Here is a 17,612-nt window from a genome sequence, read left to right as displayed (position 1 = left end):
GCAGAACAGCGGCCCCACTGAAACTTTTTCAGAGGATCCTGGAGCATATAGTATATATGTATATATACAGCCACTGTGACGCCGCTCGGATTGCTTCATATGTGACCCTGGAACACAAAACCAGTCACAAGTCGCACGGGTATATTGTGGCAATAGTCAACAATATATTGAATGGGCCAAATATTGTCCTATCCTAACAAACCATACATCAATGGAAAGCTTATTTATTCAGCTTTCAGATGATATATAAATCTAAATTTCAATTGACCCATGTGACTGTTTTTTTGGTCCAGGGTCACATATGAGGCCGCTTTAACACTGGCCTCATGGCCGACTCCCGAGATTGGCGTGGCAACATGGCCGGCCTGTCAATCAATCACCTCGGCCTGCCGCCAAACCTTCAGCCCGTGGTCGGACCTTTCGGTTTCCAGGCATTCTGTGGTCTCCTCTGCCACCGGCTGGGGGGCCACGTACAACGGGCATGCAGTTGCGGGGATCTGGAAGGGTCACCCAACTGCATTGGCACATCAACTGCCTCGAGTTGTTAGTGGTACGTCTTGCGCTGGGCCACCTCAAATCGCCGCAACTAGGCAAGCACGTACTGGTCCGTACGGACAACACTGCAACCGTTGTGTACATCAACCATCAAGGGTGCTCTACGCTTCCGTCGCAACTCGCCTGCCATCTCCTCCTATGGAGTCAGAAGCATCTGAGGTCGCATCGTACCCTTCACATCCCTGGCGTGCTCAATCGTGCAGCCGACGAGCTCTCTCGACAGCCTACGCTTCCGGGAGAGTGGCCACTCCATCCCCAGGTGGTCCAGCTAAGATGGAGACACTCCGGGACTGCACAGGTAGACCTGTTTGCCGCCCCAGAGACGTCACATTGCCAGTTGTTTTATTCCCTGACTGAGGGGACCCTCATGGCATGGATCGGCATGGATGCACTGGCGCACAGCTGGCCCCGGGGACTACGCAACTATTCGTTTCCCCCAGTGAGCCTTCTCGCAGAGACATCGTCCAAAGTCAGGGAGGATGAGGTGCAGGTCTTGCTAGTTGCCCCATATTTTCCCAACCGGATGTGGTTCGCAGAACCCATGCTCTTTACTACAGCCCCTCCCTGGCGTATTCCTCTGAGGAAGTACCTGCTCTCTCAAAGACGGGGCACCCTATGGCACCCGTTCAGACCTCTGGAATCTCCACATCCGGTCTCTTGAGGACTTAGGTGATCTACCCCAAGTGGTGGTAGACACCATCACTTCTGCAGGAGCCCTCTCTACGAGATGCCTCTATGCGTTGAAGTGGAACCAGTTCGTCAAAGGGTGTTCTTCTCACTGGGAAGACCCCCGGAGATGCCTGATCAGATTCGTGCTTACCTTCCTGCAAGAATGGTTGGAACGAAGGCTGTCTCCCTCCACCCTCAAAGTGTATGTTGCCGCTATTGCCGCACATCACAAATCAGTTGATAGGAAATCTCTCGGTAAGCATGACCTGGTCACCAGGTTCCTTAGAGGTGCAAGAAGGTTAAATCCTCCTCTCTCTCAGCCCGTACCCTCTTGGGATCTCTCACTGGTGCTAACATGAAGACAGTACTCCTGACTGCGCTGGCTTCTATCTAGAGGGTAGGGGACATGCACACATTTTCGGTCGATGAATCGTGCCTGGAATTCGATTCAGCTAACTCCCTCATTATCCTCAGATCCCGGCCCGGATACTTGCCCAAGGTTCCCACCACTCCCTTCAGGGACCAAGTGGTGAACCTGCAAGCGCTTCCCTCGGAGGAGGCAGACCCAGCCCTGGCTTTTCTCTGTCCTGCTTTTCTTGCAGTTACACGTGGACAGAACACAAAGCCTTGGCACCTCAGACCAGCTCTTCTTCTGTTACGGAGGCCAGCAGAAGGGAAAGGCTGTCTCCAAGCAGAGGATTGCTCACTGGATAGTGGATGCCATTGCATTGGCATACCAAACCCAAGGCATGCCTTGCCCACTCAGGTTGAGAGCCCACTCCACTTGGGGTGTTGCCTCTTCCTAGGCATTGGCACAAGGCGCCTCGCTGACATATCTGTAGAGCTGCGGGTTGGGGCGACACCTAACTAGATGCTAGATTCTATAGCCTTCGTGTTGAGCCGGTATCCTCCCGTGTACTCGCTTCCCATAGTCAGTAAACACCGGAGACCCCTCTCAGTGTCGGCTTGCTGCGCCATTCCCCTCCTATGGTGGAAACATCCACTTATTGCTCCAGTGAGTTCCCCGTTAGCAAACTCTGTTGAGTCTCCCTCCACCCTCGGCATTGGATGTGGCAGAGCGTCCGAAGCCATGCCTAACACTCGTATGCACTGGTGGAACCTGTGCTAGGCTGGGAATGCATATGTTGTGATCCCAGTGGTGATCCCATATGTGTATTTTTCCACGGTGCGGCTCCCTATGGTGAGCACGTGTTTTTCGTGTCTTGTCTTCCCTGCCGGTGTTGATTCCCTCCTAACTGGGCCGGAGCCACCCCAAAGACATTCCATATGTTGTTCTGACCTAATTGTTCAGTCCATATGTGTTATTCCCAAGCAGCAACCTTCCTGTTTCTCTCTTGAATCCAACACTGAAGTGACTTAAACTGCAATTCATCTACTGGCCTCTAGAGACAGGCTGCAAAAGAGAGTCAATTCCATACACTCCCATGTTAAAAAAAATGCCCAACTTTACAGCAGAAAGAAATGTGTTTACAGCCTGGCACAAGAAGTGGTTTTGGTCTATATGGCTAATGTTGCCCTTCATGAAAACCGTGAGGGTGGGATTGATTTTTTTTATAACTCATCCGTTTAAATCATATTAAGCCTTAAAGTTCTGCATAATTATGGGCGTGGCCACTTGAGTGACAGGTGAGTGACACTGATGTCACTACTTGCCATTTGTCTGCTGTCTGTTAGCGTCAAGTCACCTCAGCTAATCCGCCTCTTTGCTCATTTTCGTTTATCCGGGAGCGGCCAAGATGGCGACAGCCGGCTCCGCCCACTTTTGGCTTCAAAAATGCTCTTCAGAAACACAACGGTTGATGTCACGGACACTACGTCCATATTTTTTAAAAGTCTATGGTTATTCCACATGATACCTCACTACAGGCAGGATGTAGCTTTCGTAGCGTTCCTTTCCCACTAAGCACTGGAAGAGGCAGGAATAAGTGGAGCTTTATTAGGTATCCCAATACACGGGTGACGTCAAAGTAACGTTGAACGTGACCGAATGAAATGTCCCGTGGCCACAATTGCTGGGCACTCTGGTCGGCCAGCTCACTGGCTCGGCTCCTCAGCAAAAATTTTATGTGCATTACATCAACTTCCTTATTTATACCTACACTGCAGGGCGGAGTGCGATATTCAGATCTTGCACGCCAATCTTCATTGGCTAGTTCAGTTTACACTGAAGGTGATTGGGCTCTCAGGCTAGATCCCAATACGTCGGTGACGTCGGCTCCGTTCCCTCCCTCAGGGAAGACCTTGTCCGTTTCAAGTTCAAAGCAATTCTCAAACGAACACTGCAGTGTGAAGGAAAGTGAAGACGGAGTTTGAGAATGAAATCCTCAAAGGAATATTTGTTGCTGTTAAATTTTTACGTAAAATATTTAAGTCTATGTTTGATAATATGTGTAGACCTTAAAAATATTATTCTATGTTAAGCATAAACATTCAACATTGGGCTCGGCGAATTGAGGCGCCACTGACTCGCATGCATGCAGATTCATGTTTTCGTTAGACAGGGAAACGTTTTTTTAATGTGTTTTGCGCCCTTTCCGGAGCTATGTGTATTTACTACCAGATTTAACCTAGTCTAGGATTAAACTGAGTAGGATTTTCAGTGGCCAAATCGCCTGTTATAATGTAAAGTACTGTCACGGAAGGCATCTTCAAATATCTTACATTATCCTGAAAGTGCTGTCTTATATTTTACAGGTGAAGACTTTGATAAGACATGCAAAGATGTCGTGGAGTTGGTAAAAAGCAACCAGGAAGGCATTCCTCTTTCAAAATTAGCAGAGTTTTATTATAAGGCATATGGGAGAGCTATGAGAAAGAAACAACTAGGTTTCTCCTCAATAGCAGAATTCATTGACTCTCTAAGCCAAGAGCTGTATGTGGAAAATGGGCAAATCTTCTACAGGAGTGCCATGGCTAAAGCTTCAACACCTACAGGTAATTTGTCAACTTAAAAGGCTCAAATAAATGCAATAAAATTAAGGGTTCTATCATTCACTCTCATATGTTTTTCTTTCAGTGGTTTTTTCAGCACCCGTACGCATTGATGGGGTTTATAAAGACGTTGTGGAGCTGGTTAAGGAAAATCCTAAAGGCATTCCTCTTAGGTTGTTGTCTATATTCTTCAGTCAGAAGTATCGGCGAAACCTCAAAGTCTCAGACCTTGGTTTTAGCTCAATCGCCTCCTTCATTGATTCTCTGAGCGATGAGCTTTTGGTGGAGAAAGAGAGAATCTTCCATAAGAATCACAAAAGAGTCCCAACACCTGCAATACCACCAACAGTGAACAATGATCCAACACCTGCGAATCCATCCCCGAAAGCAAGTAATTTGGGAGCTGACTTTGCTCAAAGAGGTAGTGAAATGAAGCAAGAGGATCTGATAGATAAAGTTAAAGAGGTTATAAGAAAATATCCAGCTGCAAGCAACTCCATTAGTGAACTGGAGAATGGCTACTCCCTATTATTTGGGTCTGCACTGCCGTTAAAAACCTACTCCGTTTGTCCAGTTGTAGAAAATAAACAAACAGGAGCAAAGTGCCTTGACAGTAAGAGTATATACAGTTATATAAGGGGCTTTCGCACCGGAGGAACCTTTTCATAGTTCCTAGAACTATTGCCGGAAGTTCCCGGTTTTTGGCGTTCACACCACAGGAACTAGGAGCGATTTTAGTTCTAGAAACTCCTTTTGGAGGAACTAATTTAGCTCCTACTTCAGAGTTGGTCTAAACCAGCACTATAGGAACTATCTGTGACGTTAGTGTTCGCTGATTGGCCGAACGCACGCAAAACACCAGTACCCGCCATTTTTAAAAAAAGGTTGTAAACACACAGATTATAGCCTATATATTTACTCCAGAAACTAACTCTATGAACATGGAAAACAGTGATAGATGTGCTTCTTAATCTTTACGCTGAGGAGAAAATCCAACGCAACTTTGAGGAGACCAAGAGAAACATGATTATGTATTTCTTCTCAGCAACACTGAATATCAACCACACGGTATACACTAATAACTTTTCATTACTTTCTACTTTCTTTGTATAACATTTCTATCTAATAACGTGTTAGACAGATCGTAAACTAATGAACACGGAGAATGCGAGCAATGTTTGCTCAGGCTCTGGTGTTTTCAGCGCCGTCGAAATAAATGTCACAACAACAACAAGCGTGTCTTACGTCACACACAGAGTTCCTACTGGCGGTGCGAATGCAACCAGGAAAATTTTCCTAGGGTAACCATTAGTTCTCTGGGAACCACCCTGGTGGCAAGTTCCTAGAACTATCCGGTGCGAAAGCCCCTTTTATAGACAAGTAAATAAACGGTTCCTTGTTCTTAAGTCTTTAAAAACACATTGTTGACTTTATTCTTGTAGAACCACAACAGAAGATTGATGAGGAACCAAAGAAGGTTTGGTCCAAACCTGTGGAGGATGAAAAAGTGGTTCGGCCCAAGGCAAGTTTAATCGCCCCTGGTAATCTGTCCACTAGTGACTTCCCAGTTCTTGGTTCCAAGATGCCCAATGCAGAGGAGAAGAAACTGAAGGAGGGAAGGGGGCTTGTCTTCTATGAGTCCTTCTACAGCCAAGTGAGGGAGGTACATGGTGCAAACATGAGGGCAGCAGAAGCCTTGCTGGAAAATCAAAACAATGTTGGCAGACGGAGAAAAGCCATGAGCTCAAGCGAAGTGAACAGTTTGGTGGAGGACGTCATGAGAGCCCTTGCAGCCGAAGGAGAGAATGTGACCATCGAGAGGGTCTGTGTCTTTGGCAATTATCCAGACCTAATTTGTTCTCATCCCCAATGTCAATACCATGACTACATTTTTGTTTTTTCTATTGTCAAAGGTAATAAGCAGAGTTTGCTCACTTCTACAAGTGTCTACTTTGAAAGATTTGAATGTGGATCCTCGTCGGCATCTTCCTGCAGTGCAGGACCTTCAGCGCACCATCAAGGAGATCAATCTGTACATTGAGGTATGAGGTCTTGTGATGAGTCTTTTCTCTGGTTTCTTGAGTTTACTTGATGTGTTTCTTTCCCCGTCAGTCAGTGGAGGCGGTGTCTTCTGTGTGCACACTTTACGAACTGGGACAGGGTCTGGCCAACCTGAAGAACAAGAAACGCTTTGAAGAACTCCATCTGGGCCCTCTCTGCAAGATCCCTCTTATCCACCGAATGTTCAAAATAGATGCAAATACTAAAGATGATGATGTACATCAGATTGCAACTGTGGACATTCTTAGGGTGAGTTAGTTTGGCACTGGCTGCGTACTTGACAATTCCAGTAGCACCTCACTGCAGTACACGAGATCCAGGGGGCGGAGTTGGACCATCTTGGACCATCTTGACAATTCTGCAACATACTCGAAACAAGGAGTACATTTGCGTTGACATAATGCTGTGGTTTTCTGCTTGCTTTAGAGTCTCCGAATGTTCCGGAGAAGATGCAAGACACCTAGAATTGACCTTGCTGATTTCCTAAAGCACCTTGCAGACCATTATAGCTGCGAGTCGCCTTATGAACTCGGCATCAGAATCCAGAGTCTTGGGTTGCCCATTTCGGTAAGATTCTCTATTGTTATTGCCATATTTTTTGGGTCTGTCCACCCCTCTTTCGGAAATGTCTGATTCAGTGTTGAGGGTTCTGTTTACAAATAGTGATGCACAATATAACGGCCACCATACCGGTATCGGCCTGATAAGAAAATTTGGCTGAGATATTAAAGCCGATAAATAATGTGTTATCTCCTTCAGCTGAGACACTTCAGATGCCACTGTTCAACATGATGGTTTTGAATTGCTTGAAATATGATCAGAATCACTTCAAAAAGGAAAATAGAGTTTAGTGCAACATGTGCAGCACAAGTCTGTCATATCGGCTACATAAAATTATAATGAGAACATCATTATAATTGCGTGATTGGGACATGATGAGACTTTCGTTTTTGTAATCAGGCTCTCAAAAATGATATAAAAATTTGGATTTAGATTTATCGGCTGATATATCGGTTATCGGCTTTCAAATATAAATAATTATCGGTTATCGGTATCGGCCAAAATGTTCATATCAGTGCATCCCTAAGTGTAATGAATTACTTTTCTGGTGCTTTTACATTCTTTATGAAACATAAAGGTCCTCATTGTAACTGCATGGAAAAGTCTTCAAATTTTCTCCTCTTTTTGTTTTGTGAAAAATAGAAAGTAAAATGGATTATAATTGTGTGTTTGGGACATGGGTTTTAATGGTGAGACTTTTGTTTTTGTAATCAGTTTCTCAAAAATTATATAATTTTTTTTATTTAAATGTATCGGCCAATATAGAGGTTATCGGCTTTCAAGTATAAAGAATTATCGGTATCGGCCAAAATTTTCTTATCGGTGCATCCCTATCTACAAAGCATTGAAAATACATCCTTCAAGAATTTTCCCAAACTCTGGAACTGTGAAACTGTTGCGCTCTAAAATTCCCATAATTCTTAATCCAATGGTGGCATTTGTTGGGTCAGTACGCAATATTGAAAAGAATTTATTTGCTCATGCTGTGTTCTTAGACGTTGAGTAAGGCATCGGCTGCTGAGTATTTCCACATGGACAAGGCCAAAGAAACCATTCAGAGGGAGATTCAGGAGGAGGTGGATGCCAAAATGTTTAAGATCAAGAAGAATCTGCTGGATCCCGCCCAAGGACCTGTGAACTACTCCCAGATGGGAAACTCCGAGCTTAGGAAAAAATATGCAAATATGACCGCCACCGATGCAGTCCTGGAAGTCTTCACCAACTCTGAAGGCATCTTCAGTAAAGCTATGACGAAGGTGAGCAACTTAAGGGCGAGTATTCGTTTGCAAGCTGGTTTTTCTTGTGGTTTGGATGTTTGATGTCTGTTGACCGCACTGGAAACGCCCAAGTTGTTGTTCTTCATGGGTGGCATCTTGCTAAGTTAAAGCAGTGCTTGCTTTGGCACTCACCTCTATTACTTTTGTGCATACTTACTAAAGGTTTTTCCAAAACTCTTAACAGTGTTGTAGTGCTTCAGACCAAATTCGAGGTAAAGGAGTAGTTCGCTTCAGAATTCAAATTGACTGATAATTTACTCTCCCCCACGTCATCCAAGATGTTCAAGTCTTTCTTTCTTCAGTCGAAAAGAAATGAAGGTTTTTGAGGAAAACACTCCAGGATGTTTCTCCATATAGTGACTTCAATGGGGTCCAACGGGTTGAAGGTCCAAATGTGAGTTGCAGTGCAGCTTCAAAGTCTCGACACGGTCCCAGCCGAGGAATAAGAGTCTTGTCTAGACAAACCAGCGGACATTTTCTAAACAAAATAAACATTTATATACTTTTTAACCACAAATTCTCATCTTAACCTCTTCTTAACTTTATCCACCTTTTCTGGGTTTTATGTGATGGGAGGAGATTTCAACTGCACATTGGATCCAATTAGAGATCGTTCATCTGGCCTTGATCAATCCCATAAACAGACTAGAAAGACCCTAAATTATTTTATAAAGGATTTAAACCTTGTTGAAATATGGAGACACTTGCACCCTAAAGATATTCAATATTCTTGCTTTTCCAAAACACACCAGTCCTATTCTAGAATTGATTATTTTCTTATTTCTGTAACACTCATGTCATACATTACTGATTGTTCTTATGATTCTATTGTAATTTAGGACCATGCCCCTATTTCACTCACCTACATTGACCCTAAATTACTAGGAAACCCTCCAAAATGGAGATTTAATCCCAAATGGCTCCTAGATGATCAATTCAATAAACATATTCTACAGCAGATACATATGTATTTTGACATTAATACAACACAAACATCAGCTAGTATAAGATGGGAGGCTTTTAAAGTCTTCATTAGAGGTGTTATTCTAAGTGTCACAAGTAGTAAATCAAAAAGCTTTAAGAAAGAATTGACTGAACTGGATACTAAAATAAAACTTTTAGAAAAGACCTTATCAAATAAAAATGACTCAAATATTCATCAGGAACTGCTGAATCTTAGAACTAAATATAATGAACTATCTGCCAAAAAGCAGCAGCTAGTCTAATGATGTTAAGACAAAATTATTATGATCAAGGTGAAAAGGCAGGGAAATTGTTAGCTTGGAGAATTAAACAAAAGCAATCAGAAAGAACTATAAATTCTATTGAAGACAATTGTGGCATCATTACAGTGGACCCAGTAAAGATAAATGACACTTTTAAATACTTTTTTGAGACTTTATATTCCTCTGAATATGCAGATAACCGTACACAAAAAGAATTTCTTGACAGTCTGTCTATACCTATTATTTCTGAAGAGACAAAACTGTCTCTAGATATGGACATAACAGAAGAAGAGATCACAGAAGCCATCAACAGTTTAACAGCAGGTCGAACACCGGGACCAGATGGCCTTAATGTAGATTTTTACAAGAAATTTAAAAGAAAACTTGCCAGACCTATTTTAGATATGTTTAAAGAATCCTTTGCAAATGGTATGCTCCCAGAATCCTTAAGACATGCTCTCATTACGCTCATACCCAAGCCTAACAAAATAAATACAAAATGTGATTCATTTCGACCAATCTCATTACTTAATACAGATGTTAAAGTACTAAGCAAAATTTTAGCAAGGAGGTTGGAGACACTCCTACCTAAGATAATACACAGAGACCAAAATGGATTCATTAAGGGTAGGCAGGGTTTTCATAATGTTAGAACCTTGCTTAATGTTTTATATCTTAAAAAAGGGGCTTGTGATGCAGCCATTCTTTCCTTAGATGCCGAAAAGGCTTTCGACAGGGTGGAATGGCCGTATCTATTTGAGGTCCTTAAAAGATTTGGGTTTGGGGAAATTTTCTGTAAATGGATTAAGATACTTTACATGCATCCTATGGCTGAAGTACTAACTAACAATATAGTTTCTAAGGCTTTTAACATCCAAAGGGGTACTCGTCAAGGGTGCCCCCTTTCACCCCTTCTTTTTATCTTAGCAATTGAGCCACTTGCCATCGCGGTAAGATCTCATAGTAATATACTAGGTATCAGATCAGACACAATAGATTTGCGCATTTCGTTGTATGCAGATGATGTAATTCTATACTTGACAAATCTGGCTCACTCCATCCCTTCTCTAATACGACTTCTTTCGCTCTTTGGTAACTTTTCTGGTTATAAAATAAACCAATCTAAATCATGTATCCTGTTACTGAATAATGGTGATAGTCAAATACCAACTGTAACACAATTCAATGTGGTAGATTCCTTTATTTATTTAGGAATTAAAATAACGGCGAATGTAGATCATATATCTTTGGTTAATTACCAACCTCTTTTGAACACGGTCTCTAAATTTATTGAACGGTGGAAAAATCTACCTATATCACTAATTGGACGTGTAAATATAATAAAAATGAGCGTACTACCTAAAATATTATATCTGTTTCAAAACATTCCTCTCTGCCCTCCAACCTCCTTTTTTACAATACTTCGGAGATCATTCACTGACTTCATATGGAATAATAAAAGAGCTCGTGTTCGGTTATCATTATTATACTTGCCTTATAATAGGGGTGGTCTTCAGTTTCCGAATCTACAGTGGTACTATTGGGCAGCACAGTTACGATCGACCTTATATTATTTCTCATCTGAACATTGTGCATCTTGGGTGGATATTGAATCTTTCTTCATAAAGTCAAAATTACCCCTTAATCTCTACCTCTATTCGGCAGACATTAAATCCCTCAGAAAAGATAAAGATGTTCTATCTTTTAACCCTATCCTCATTAATACAATTAACGTCTGGTGTGATGTATATAAATATCTAGGGCAGTGCAATACTTTATCATGTTTTACTCCAATATGGGGAAACAAGCGTTTTAAACCAGCTAGATCTGACCCTGGATTTAAGATGTGGTTTGATAAAGGGTTACAGAAAATTGAGGATTTCTATAGGGAAAAGGATCTAATGTCCTTTGCCGAAATTGTAGCGCAATTTGATATTCCCCAAAAACATTTTTTTAAATTCCTTCAATTTAGGAGCTATGTTTCTTCCTATCAAGGTGCAAAGCTTACAAAACCTAATAAGACACCTCTTGAAGAACTGTTATCAAAATCTGCCCAAACTAAAGGTTTAATATCTATGTTTTATAAAATGTTAGAATCACACTCTAAAGAATCATCAGAATCTAAATTGGCTTCCTGGAGAGAAGATTTAAATGTAAACATTCCCTCGGATGTTTGGGATGGAATATGTACGAAAGCTCATGTACAAACAGTTAATAGTAATCTTAAATTAATTCAGTACAACTGGATTATGAGAACTTACATTACTCCAGTTAGGTTAAATAAAATTAACCAGAATATCCCAGATACGTGCATCAAATGCTCAGATGATAAAGGTACACTTTTGCATTGCATGTGGAACTGCCCAAAGGTGCAGGAGTTTTGGAAGGAGGTGGCTATATTTATTTCTCAGATGGTGTCTATAAATCTACCAATGAAACCCGAAATTTTTATTTTGGGAATTATTCCTGAGAATACTGTGGACCATGGCAGCACTCGTAAACTTCTTGATATTAGTATACTTCAAGCAAAGCGTCTAATAGCCTTGTATTGGAAGAAAGTGGAAAAGCCATCTATCGTACAGTGGATCAATAATATGTCCTTCTGTTTAGCTATGGAAAAGATAACTTATATCTTGAAAGGTAAAATTTCTTCTTTTGAGAAAATTTGGACACCCTTTATATCCTTTATATCAAATTCGGATTTTGGGAATGTACTAAATAAGACAGGAGAAGACAAGCTAACTTGACACTTGATCTATCTTATTTATCCCCCTTTTCATATTTTTTTATTTAAAGAAAACATTGTTAAATAATGATTTGTTGTATGCCTTCTATGCATGTTTTGTATTTTCAACTTCCCCTTCCTACTGTATTACTTTCTGGAATAACCTGTGTTGCTATTTAAAATAACCTGTGCCTTGTTTTGTTTTGTTTTGTTTTGTTTTGTTTTGTTTTATTTTATTTTTTTTATTTTTTATATATGAAAAGATGTAACTATAATATTGTTGTATTACATTGTTATATTTTGATACATCTTAATAAAAAGATTGTTAAAAAAAAAAAAAAAAAAAAAAAAAAAAAAATTCTCATCTTGCACTAGCTCTGTGATGCGCGCAGATCGAGTCTGGTCTCGAGTACTAAAACACTGGCGCATAGCCTAAGTATTAAACTTGCAGGTTATCTCACAATTTAGATTTTTTTTCTAACAATTGTGAGTTTACATCTAGGAATTCCAAAACAAGCTTCTATAAGATTTGCGTATGGGCGAACACAATATAGCAGTGTAGTTTTGCTGCCTTTTGTTTGGAGCAGCCTTTACGTAAAAGTGTTTGTCTTTCTTAAACAAGATTTGGTGGTTGAGTTCCCACTTGTAATTATTATTCCTAATGAGATACAAGGGATAGTTCACCCCAAGCTCTCTTATAAAGTACTCTTTCTTGTTTTGTTACAAACCCGTATCACGTACTTTCTACTTCGTAACCCAAAAGGAGATTTTATTTGCTTGGTCTTTGCAATTACGACTGGAACTGAAGCTTTCAAGCTTTTAAAAGTGTGTGGATGATGTAGAGTTTGAATTTTGGGTGAACTATTCTTTTATTTCATGCTACATTCTTGGTAATTGCAGTGGTTATTCCTTTTAGCTGTTTAAGGATGTAAATGGGTTTAAAGATGAGAGTCGGAGACGGATCGGTTGCTTTCCTCATTAATGTGATGTCACGCTCATCATCTGCTAATCCCACACAGAAATGTTTCTCCAATGACTTGCATCATAACCATTGAGTCTTTATGGTCCTCATGCAGTTGCTCTTTTGATTGACCTTTCCCTCTTCATTCACTTTAAGCCATTATGTGGTCTTTGTACATGTCCATGAACTTATTCATACCATTTCTGCTCTGGTTTGATTAATTGCAGGGTTCCCATGGGTGCTTGAAATCCTTGAAAGTTTGTGAACATGAAAAAAAAAAATAATCAAGTCCCTGGAAAGTTTTGGAAAGTAAACACACACAGACACATGTCCTTGAAAGTGCTTCCATATTATTCCCTCCGGTCCGCTAATGTGTTATTTTGCCAACACTTCGTGGCCTATGCACACTAGCTTGCTTGATTTACTTTAGTTATGCGCGTTTACGTGTTATGTTAAAGGGGTGCTATAATGCCCTTTTCATAAGATGTAAAATAAGTCTCTGATGTCCCCAGAGTGTGTGTGTGAAGTTTTAGCTCAAAATACCCCACAGATATTTTTATATCGCATGTTAAAATTGTCACTTTCTGAGGGTGAGCAAAAATGCATCGTTTTGTGTCTGGCCCTTTAAATGCAAATGAGCTGCTGCTCCCGACACAGGGGGCGGAGCTTCAACAGCTTGCACTCACACACATGCACTGAAAATTTCACAAACTTTTAGCCTTTTATGTTCAAACTGAAGTCAGACAATGATGGAGAGACTCAAGAAGAAGTGACAACATGTAGAAGCAACGGGACATTTCTGAATGATTAGTTGATGAATTTTGTGTAGCTTATGTGTAGTTATCTTCTAGTCATTGATTAGCATATTCTGTCTTGATAATCTATAAATTGTGTTCCGGGGGTGGAGTTTATGTAAATTCTAGGGTTGGTGATGTCACTAACCCGGGAGGAATGTGGTGTAGTCTCTACCAGCCGTTTGTTGTAGTCCTTAACAAGCGATTTCTTTAAAAGCAAATATCTCCCTTTGCTTTGAACTTTGAGCGTCGTAACTTTGCAGATGTTGTTTATGCTCAAACAGCAACATTACACACTAACTAAAGTAAAAAAAGTTAAATCATAATCAACCACCCCTTTAAGTGTTTGCCGCATGAGGTACTTTGTGTCGGACGTTGCCATGACGTTCACGCGCGCAAAACTGTAACAATGTATCTTACAAGGTAACACTATGTAACCTTGCTCTCGCTTGTAATGTGTCCCCACATTAAGTCCTTGAGTTTGAGGGTATTGGACCTGGAAAGTCCTTGAAAGCTCCTTGAATTTGAAGTTAACCGAGGTGTGGGAACCCTGTAATTGAATCCGACTAAGAACATGAATGTTTCTACTTTATAACGTGTTATGGAAACGACTGATTGTGCTTGTGTTTTGTGTGTGTGTCCTCAGAATATTCAGGCATTCCTGACATGTGTAATGAGAGACAGGCTAGCTAGAGCCCTATTCCAGCTTGCTATATGCTGTGGCTCCTTGGACGCGCCTCAGGACCTGGTAGCTAAAGAGAAACCTCAGAAGAAAGCAGAGGCAAAGAAAGCTACGGAAGAGAGAGCAACGGAGATGCTCCCCACTGAAGGTGTCCACTTCATCACCTTACTAGTCATCTTATTTTCCTTTTCAGTTTTAGCACCCTCTAAGGTTAAGGCTCTGATAGACTCACGGCAAAGTCATTTTTTTGTTCTCCGCTTAGGGTTTAAAAGTGAACATCCAACGGCATTTAGATGAATATGTCAATATGTGCTGCACTTTACTCTCAATAACACAATAAACACACAACAGAAATGAGAAAACAGCAGTTCAGAAAGCATCTAATCATTATATTCAGACTCCTGTCTCGTCACGTTTATTCATACAGCACTTTATACAGTAGATGCGTTACAGTATTAAACATGAGTCTCAGTGTCTCTTTCAGTTAGTCACAGCTTCAGTTTCTACTATAAAGTCTCTCCAGTGTGTTCATGTTTTTACTCGCGTCCGAACAGAAGAAATCAACCAGAGATTCACACCTCAAAGAAGGCGGAGCCTCTGAGCCACACCCACCTTATACATCATCATCACACCGACCAATAGAGACAGAGTGCATTCAGGCCACGCCCACATCGGGGGTGGAAAACCATAGACATAATAAATACATAGACGCCCTATTGGCCGCTGGATCGTACGTCAACGGCGCCGCCATACTGCGGAGGGCAACTTTCCCATACCTCTCATAACGAGAATTGAGAAAAATGCCTATTTCGTGTGCTGCTGCTTGGGGCTTTACAGATCGCCACACAATTGAAAACAGGTCTCAGGGAATTACCTTTCACAAGCAAAACTGAAAATTTGTTTCTGGTTGTATTTCATTTACTATTTTTATTTTCAGAGGACAAAGGCCGCGAAATTTAAAAATATTACTGTTATTGTGTCACGAAATGTAGTTTTAAGAGTTTTTCAGTCGACAATGTAGTTGTTTAAAGCTCAAATCTGTGGTTTATTTATAAAGATAGCGCCTATTTAAAAATGTTATCTGACGGTTTCGGAGTTGTGAGATCCAGCGCTCACCGGGCGCTCAGCGCTCATGTACCCCGCCGAGAACAGCTTTACCTCGGCTAGTGCTTCTGATGGTCGCCGCTGGATCTGATGTCTTTAGTCTAGTGGTTAAACATGAGAATAATTCGTCTTGTGTATATCTTACGGGCGATCTTTGGTCTCAATAATCTATCATTTGTTCCTTGGCAAATCGTTTTGGCTGAGGGCAAAGTGAAGTTTCATAACTTTATATATTTAAGCTATTTAACTTTAACGTTGTAGCCTGCTGTGTGTTTGACTCAATCGTTTACTTTATTTCTTGACTTGTATAGATTCTTATACCTTTTAAAAACTGAAATTTAACAAAAAGAGACAGGGTTGAGTCATTTTATTTTATATAGCCTATGTAAGAATATTTTAAAATATATAAATTTACATTATTTATTATTGTTATTATAATAATATACCATTATTACCATAAAGGATCCATCAGTTATCTTTGTTGTTGCTAAAATCGGGTCAATGACAGAATATGCTTTTTCCACAATAAGAAATTAAATTATATCTCAGTATGGGGGTGTTCACAATTCTTATCCAAGAATAAAAAGCCAAATACATGACAAGCCTGAGCTTTGGCCATTCCTTATTAAAAAAAGTATTTTATAAGTCTAACTATCGAGATTTTAAATAACTAGAGATGGAACTTTTTTGTACACCACATACAAACCACTGAAATCGGTTGATAAATGTCTTTTTTGTTTGTTTTTATCCAGAAAAACCGCAGCTCACCTGTTTACTTGCATTTGATTACAGCGCAGTCTTGCCCTCCGCAAAATGGCGGACGCGTTGACGTATCGCAGCAACGTTCCAAAGCGGCCAATAAGGGCATCTATGTATTTATTATGTCTATGTGGAAAACAATCCAACCGTCTCCATTGACTTTGCATTGCGAGAAGCAATTTCTGACTTATAACAAAAAAAAAGCTGCTATGATGATAAGTTGTACAGCAAACAAGCTAAAAACCCAGAAATAAGTGTTTATAAGCTGTCGACCCCAAAAAGCGAGGGTTTAAGGACACAGAAGTGGATACAGGCGATTGAGACTGAGGTCAACGTGTCATGTTACTCTGAGAACTAACTCACGCCCGCTGGAGCGACAGGATAGCTTATCTTACAGAAATATAATATATTAAACTGACATTTGGATATTTCTGTACACATAATGTATTTTTAGTGCATACTGGGTGTCAGGATTACCGATTTGTTTCAGCCTGTATCCACTTTTGTGTCCTTAAACACTCGTTTTTTGGGGTCGACAGCTTATAAACACTTATTTCTGTTTTTTTTAGCTTGTTTGCTGTACACCTTGTCACATGGCAGCTTTTAGACATTGTTTTGTTTTTTGTTACAAGTCAGAAATGACAAGGAGGCAGCTTCACACAATACTTCACGTTTCACACAATACAATACAAAGTCAATGGGGACAGTTGGATTAAAAGGGGAACATGACAATTTTTGTAATATTTTATTTATTTATCTGTATTTGTGTTTGGTTTTCATAGCAGTTATTGAGGTTTTTGATTTAATTGCAGTTAATGTAATGTAATTAATCTGCATATTATAATAATGAATTGGTAGCACTTTACAGAAAGGTCCTATTAGTTAGCATTGGTTAATGCATTAACTAACAATGTGCAATACATCTGTTAAAGTGTTGATGATTAATCTTAGTTATTAATAAAAATAACAACTGCTCATTGTTATGTCAGCTCAGGTTCATTAAATACTATTAACAGATGCGACTTTTGTTTTTTAATAATTGAAAAACTTAAAGGTATAGCGGAGGATGTTTTACTTCCTGGTGGGTAACCTATACTATTGGTCCTCCTAATTGTCAATCATTCTGGTGAATCAATCAAACTTTTCAAAAAGTGGAGAGGGCGGGTCTTATAAAAAATTTGGAAAGATCCTCCGCTATACCTTTAAAGTCCAAATTGTCAACGAGTGGATCTCTGAGCTGAGTGAGTGAGTGAGTGGAGGCGGGGCTCATTTGCATATTCATAGAA

At 40.4% G+C, this 17,612-nt stretch overlaps 1 protein-coding gene across 5 annotated transcripts in view; it reads left to right on the top strand.

Annotated features, from left to right (window-relative positions):
• LOC309485284 (uncharacterized protein) overlaps positions 1–17,612 on the top strand; it is an 86,028-nt gene that overhangs the window by 6,441 nt on the left and 61,975 nt on the right. For 4 of the 5 annotated variants that reach the window (XM_082152047.1, XM_082152045.1, XM_082152044.1 and 1 more), the window contains 8 exons: positions 3,940–4,179; positions 4,262–4,789; positions 5,619–5,998; positions 6,090–6,218; positions 6,289–6,486; positions 6,664–6,804; positions 7,794–8,054; positions 14,428–14,611. In XM_082152047.1, the coding sequence (XP_082008173.1) occupies positions 3,940–4,179; positions 4,262–4,789; positions 5,619–5,998; positions 6,090–6,218; positions 6,289–6,486; positions 6,664–6,804; positions 7,794–8,054; positions 14,428–14,611 (2,061 nt within the window). The remainder of the gene's footprint in view (positions 1–3,939; positions 4,180–4,261; positions 4,790–5,618; positions 5,999–6,089; positions 6,219–6,288; positions 6,487–6,663; positions 6,805–7,793; positions 8,055–14,427; positions 14,612–17,612) is intronic. The other variant, XM_082152046.1, reaches the window with a different exon arrangement.

The sequence above is a fragment of the Leuciscus leuciscus genome, assembly GCF_965113295.1.
Source record: "Leuciscus leuciscus genome assembly, chromosome: 21".
Classification (NCBI taxonomy): domain Eukaryota; kingdom Metazoa; phylum Chordata; class Actinopteri; order Cypriniformes; family Leuciscidae; genus Leuciscus; species Leuciscus leuciscus.
The sequence above is the reverse complement of the archived record's forward strand: the minus strand, read 5'-3'. Positions and strand labels throughout refer to the sequence as shown.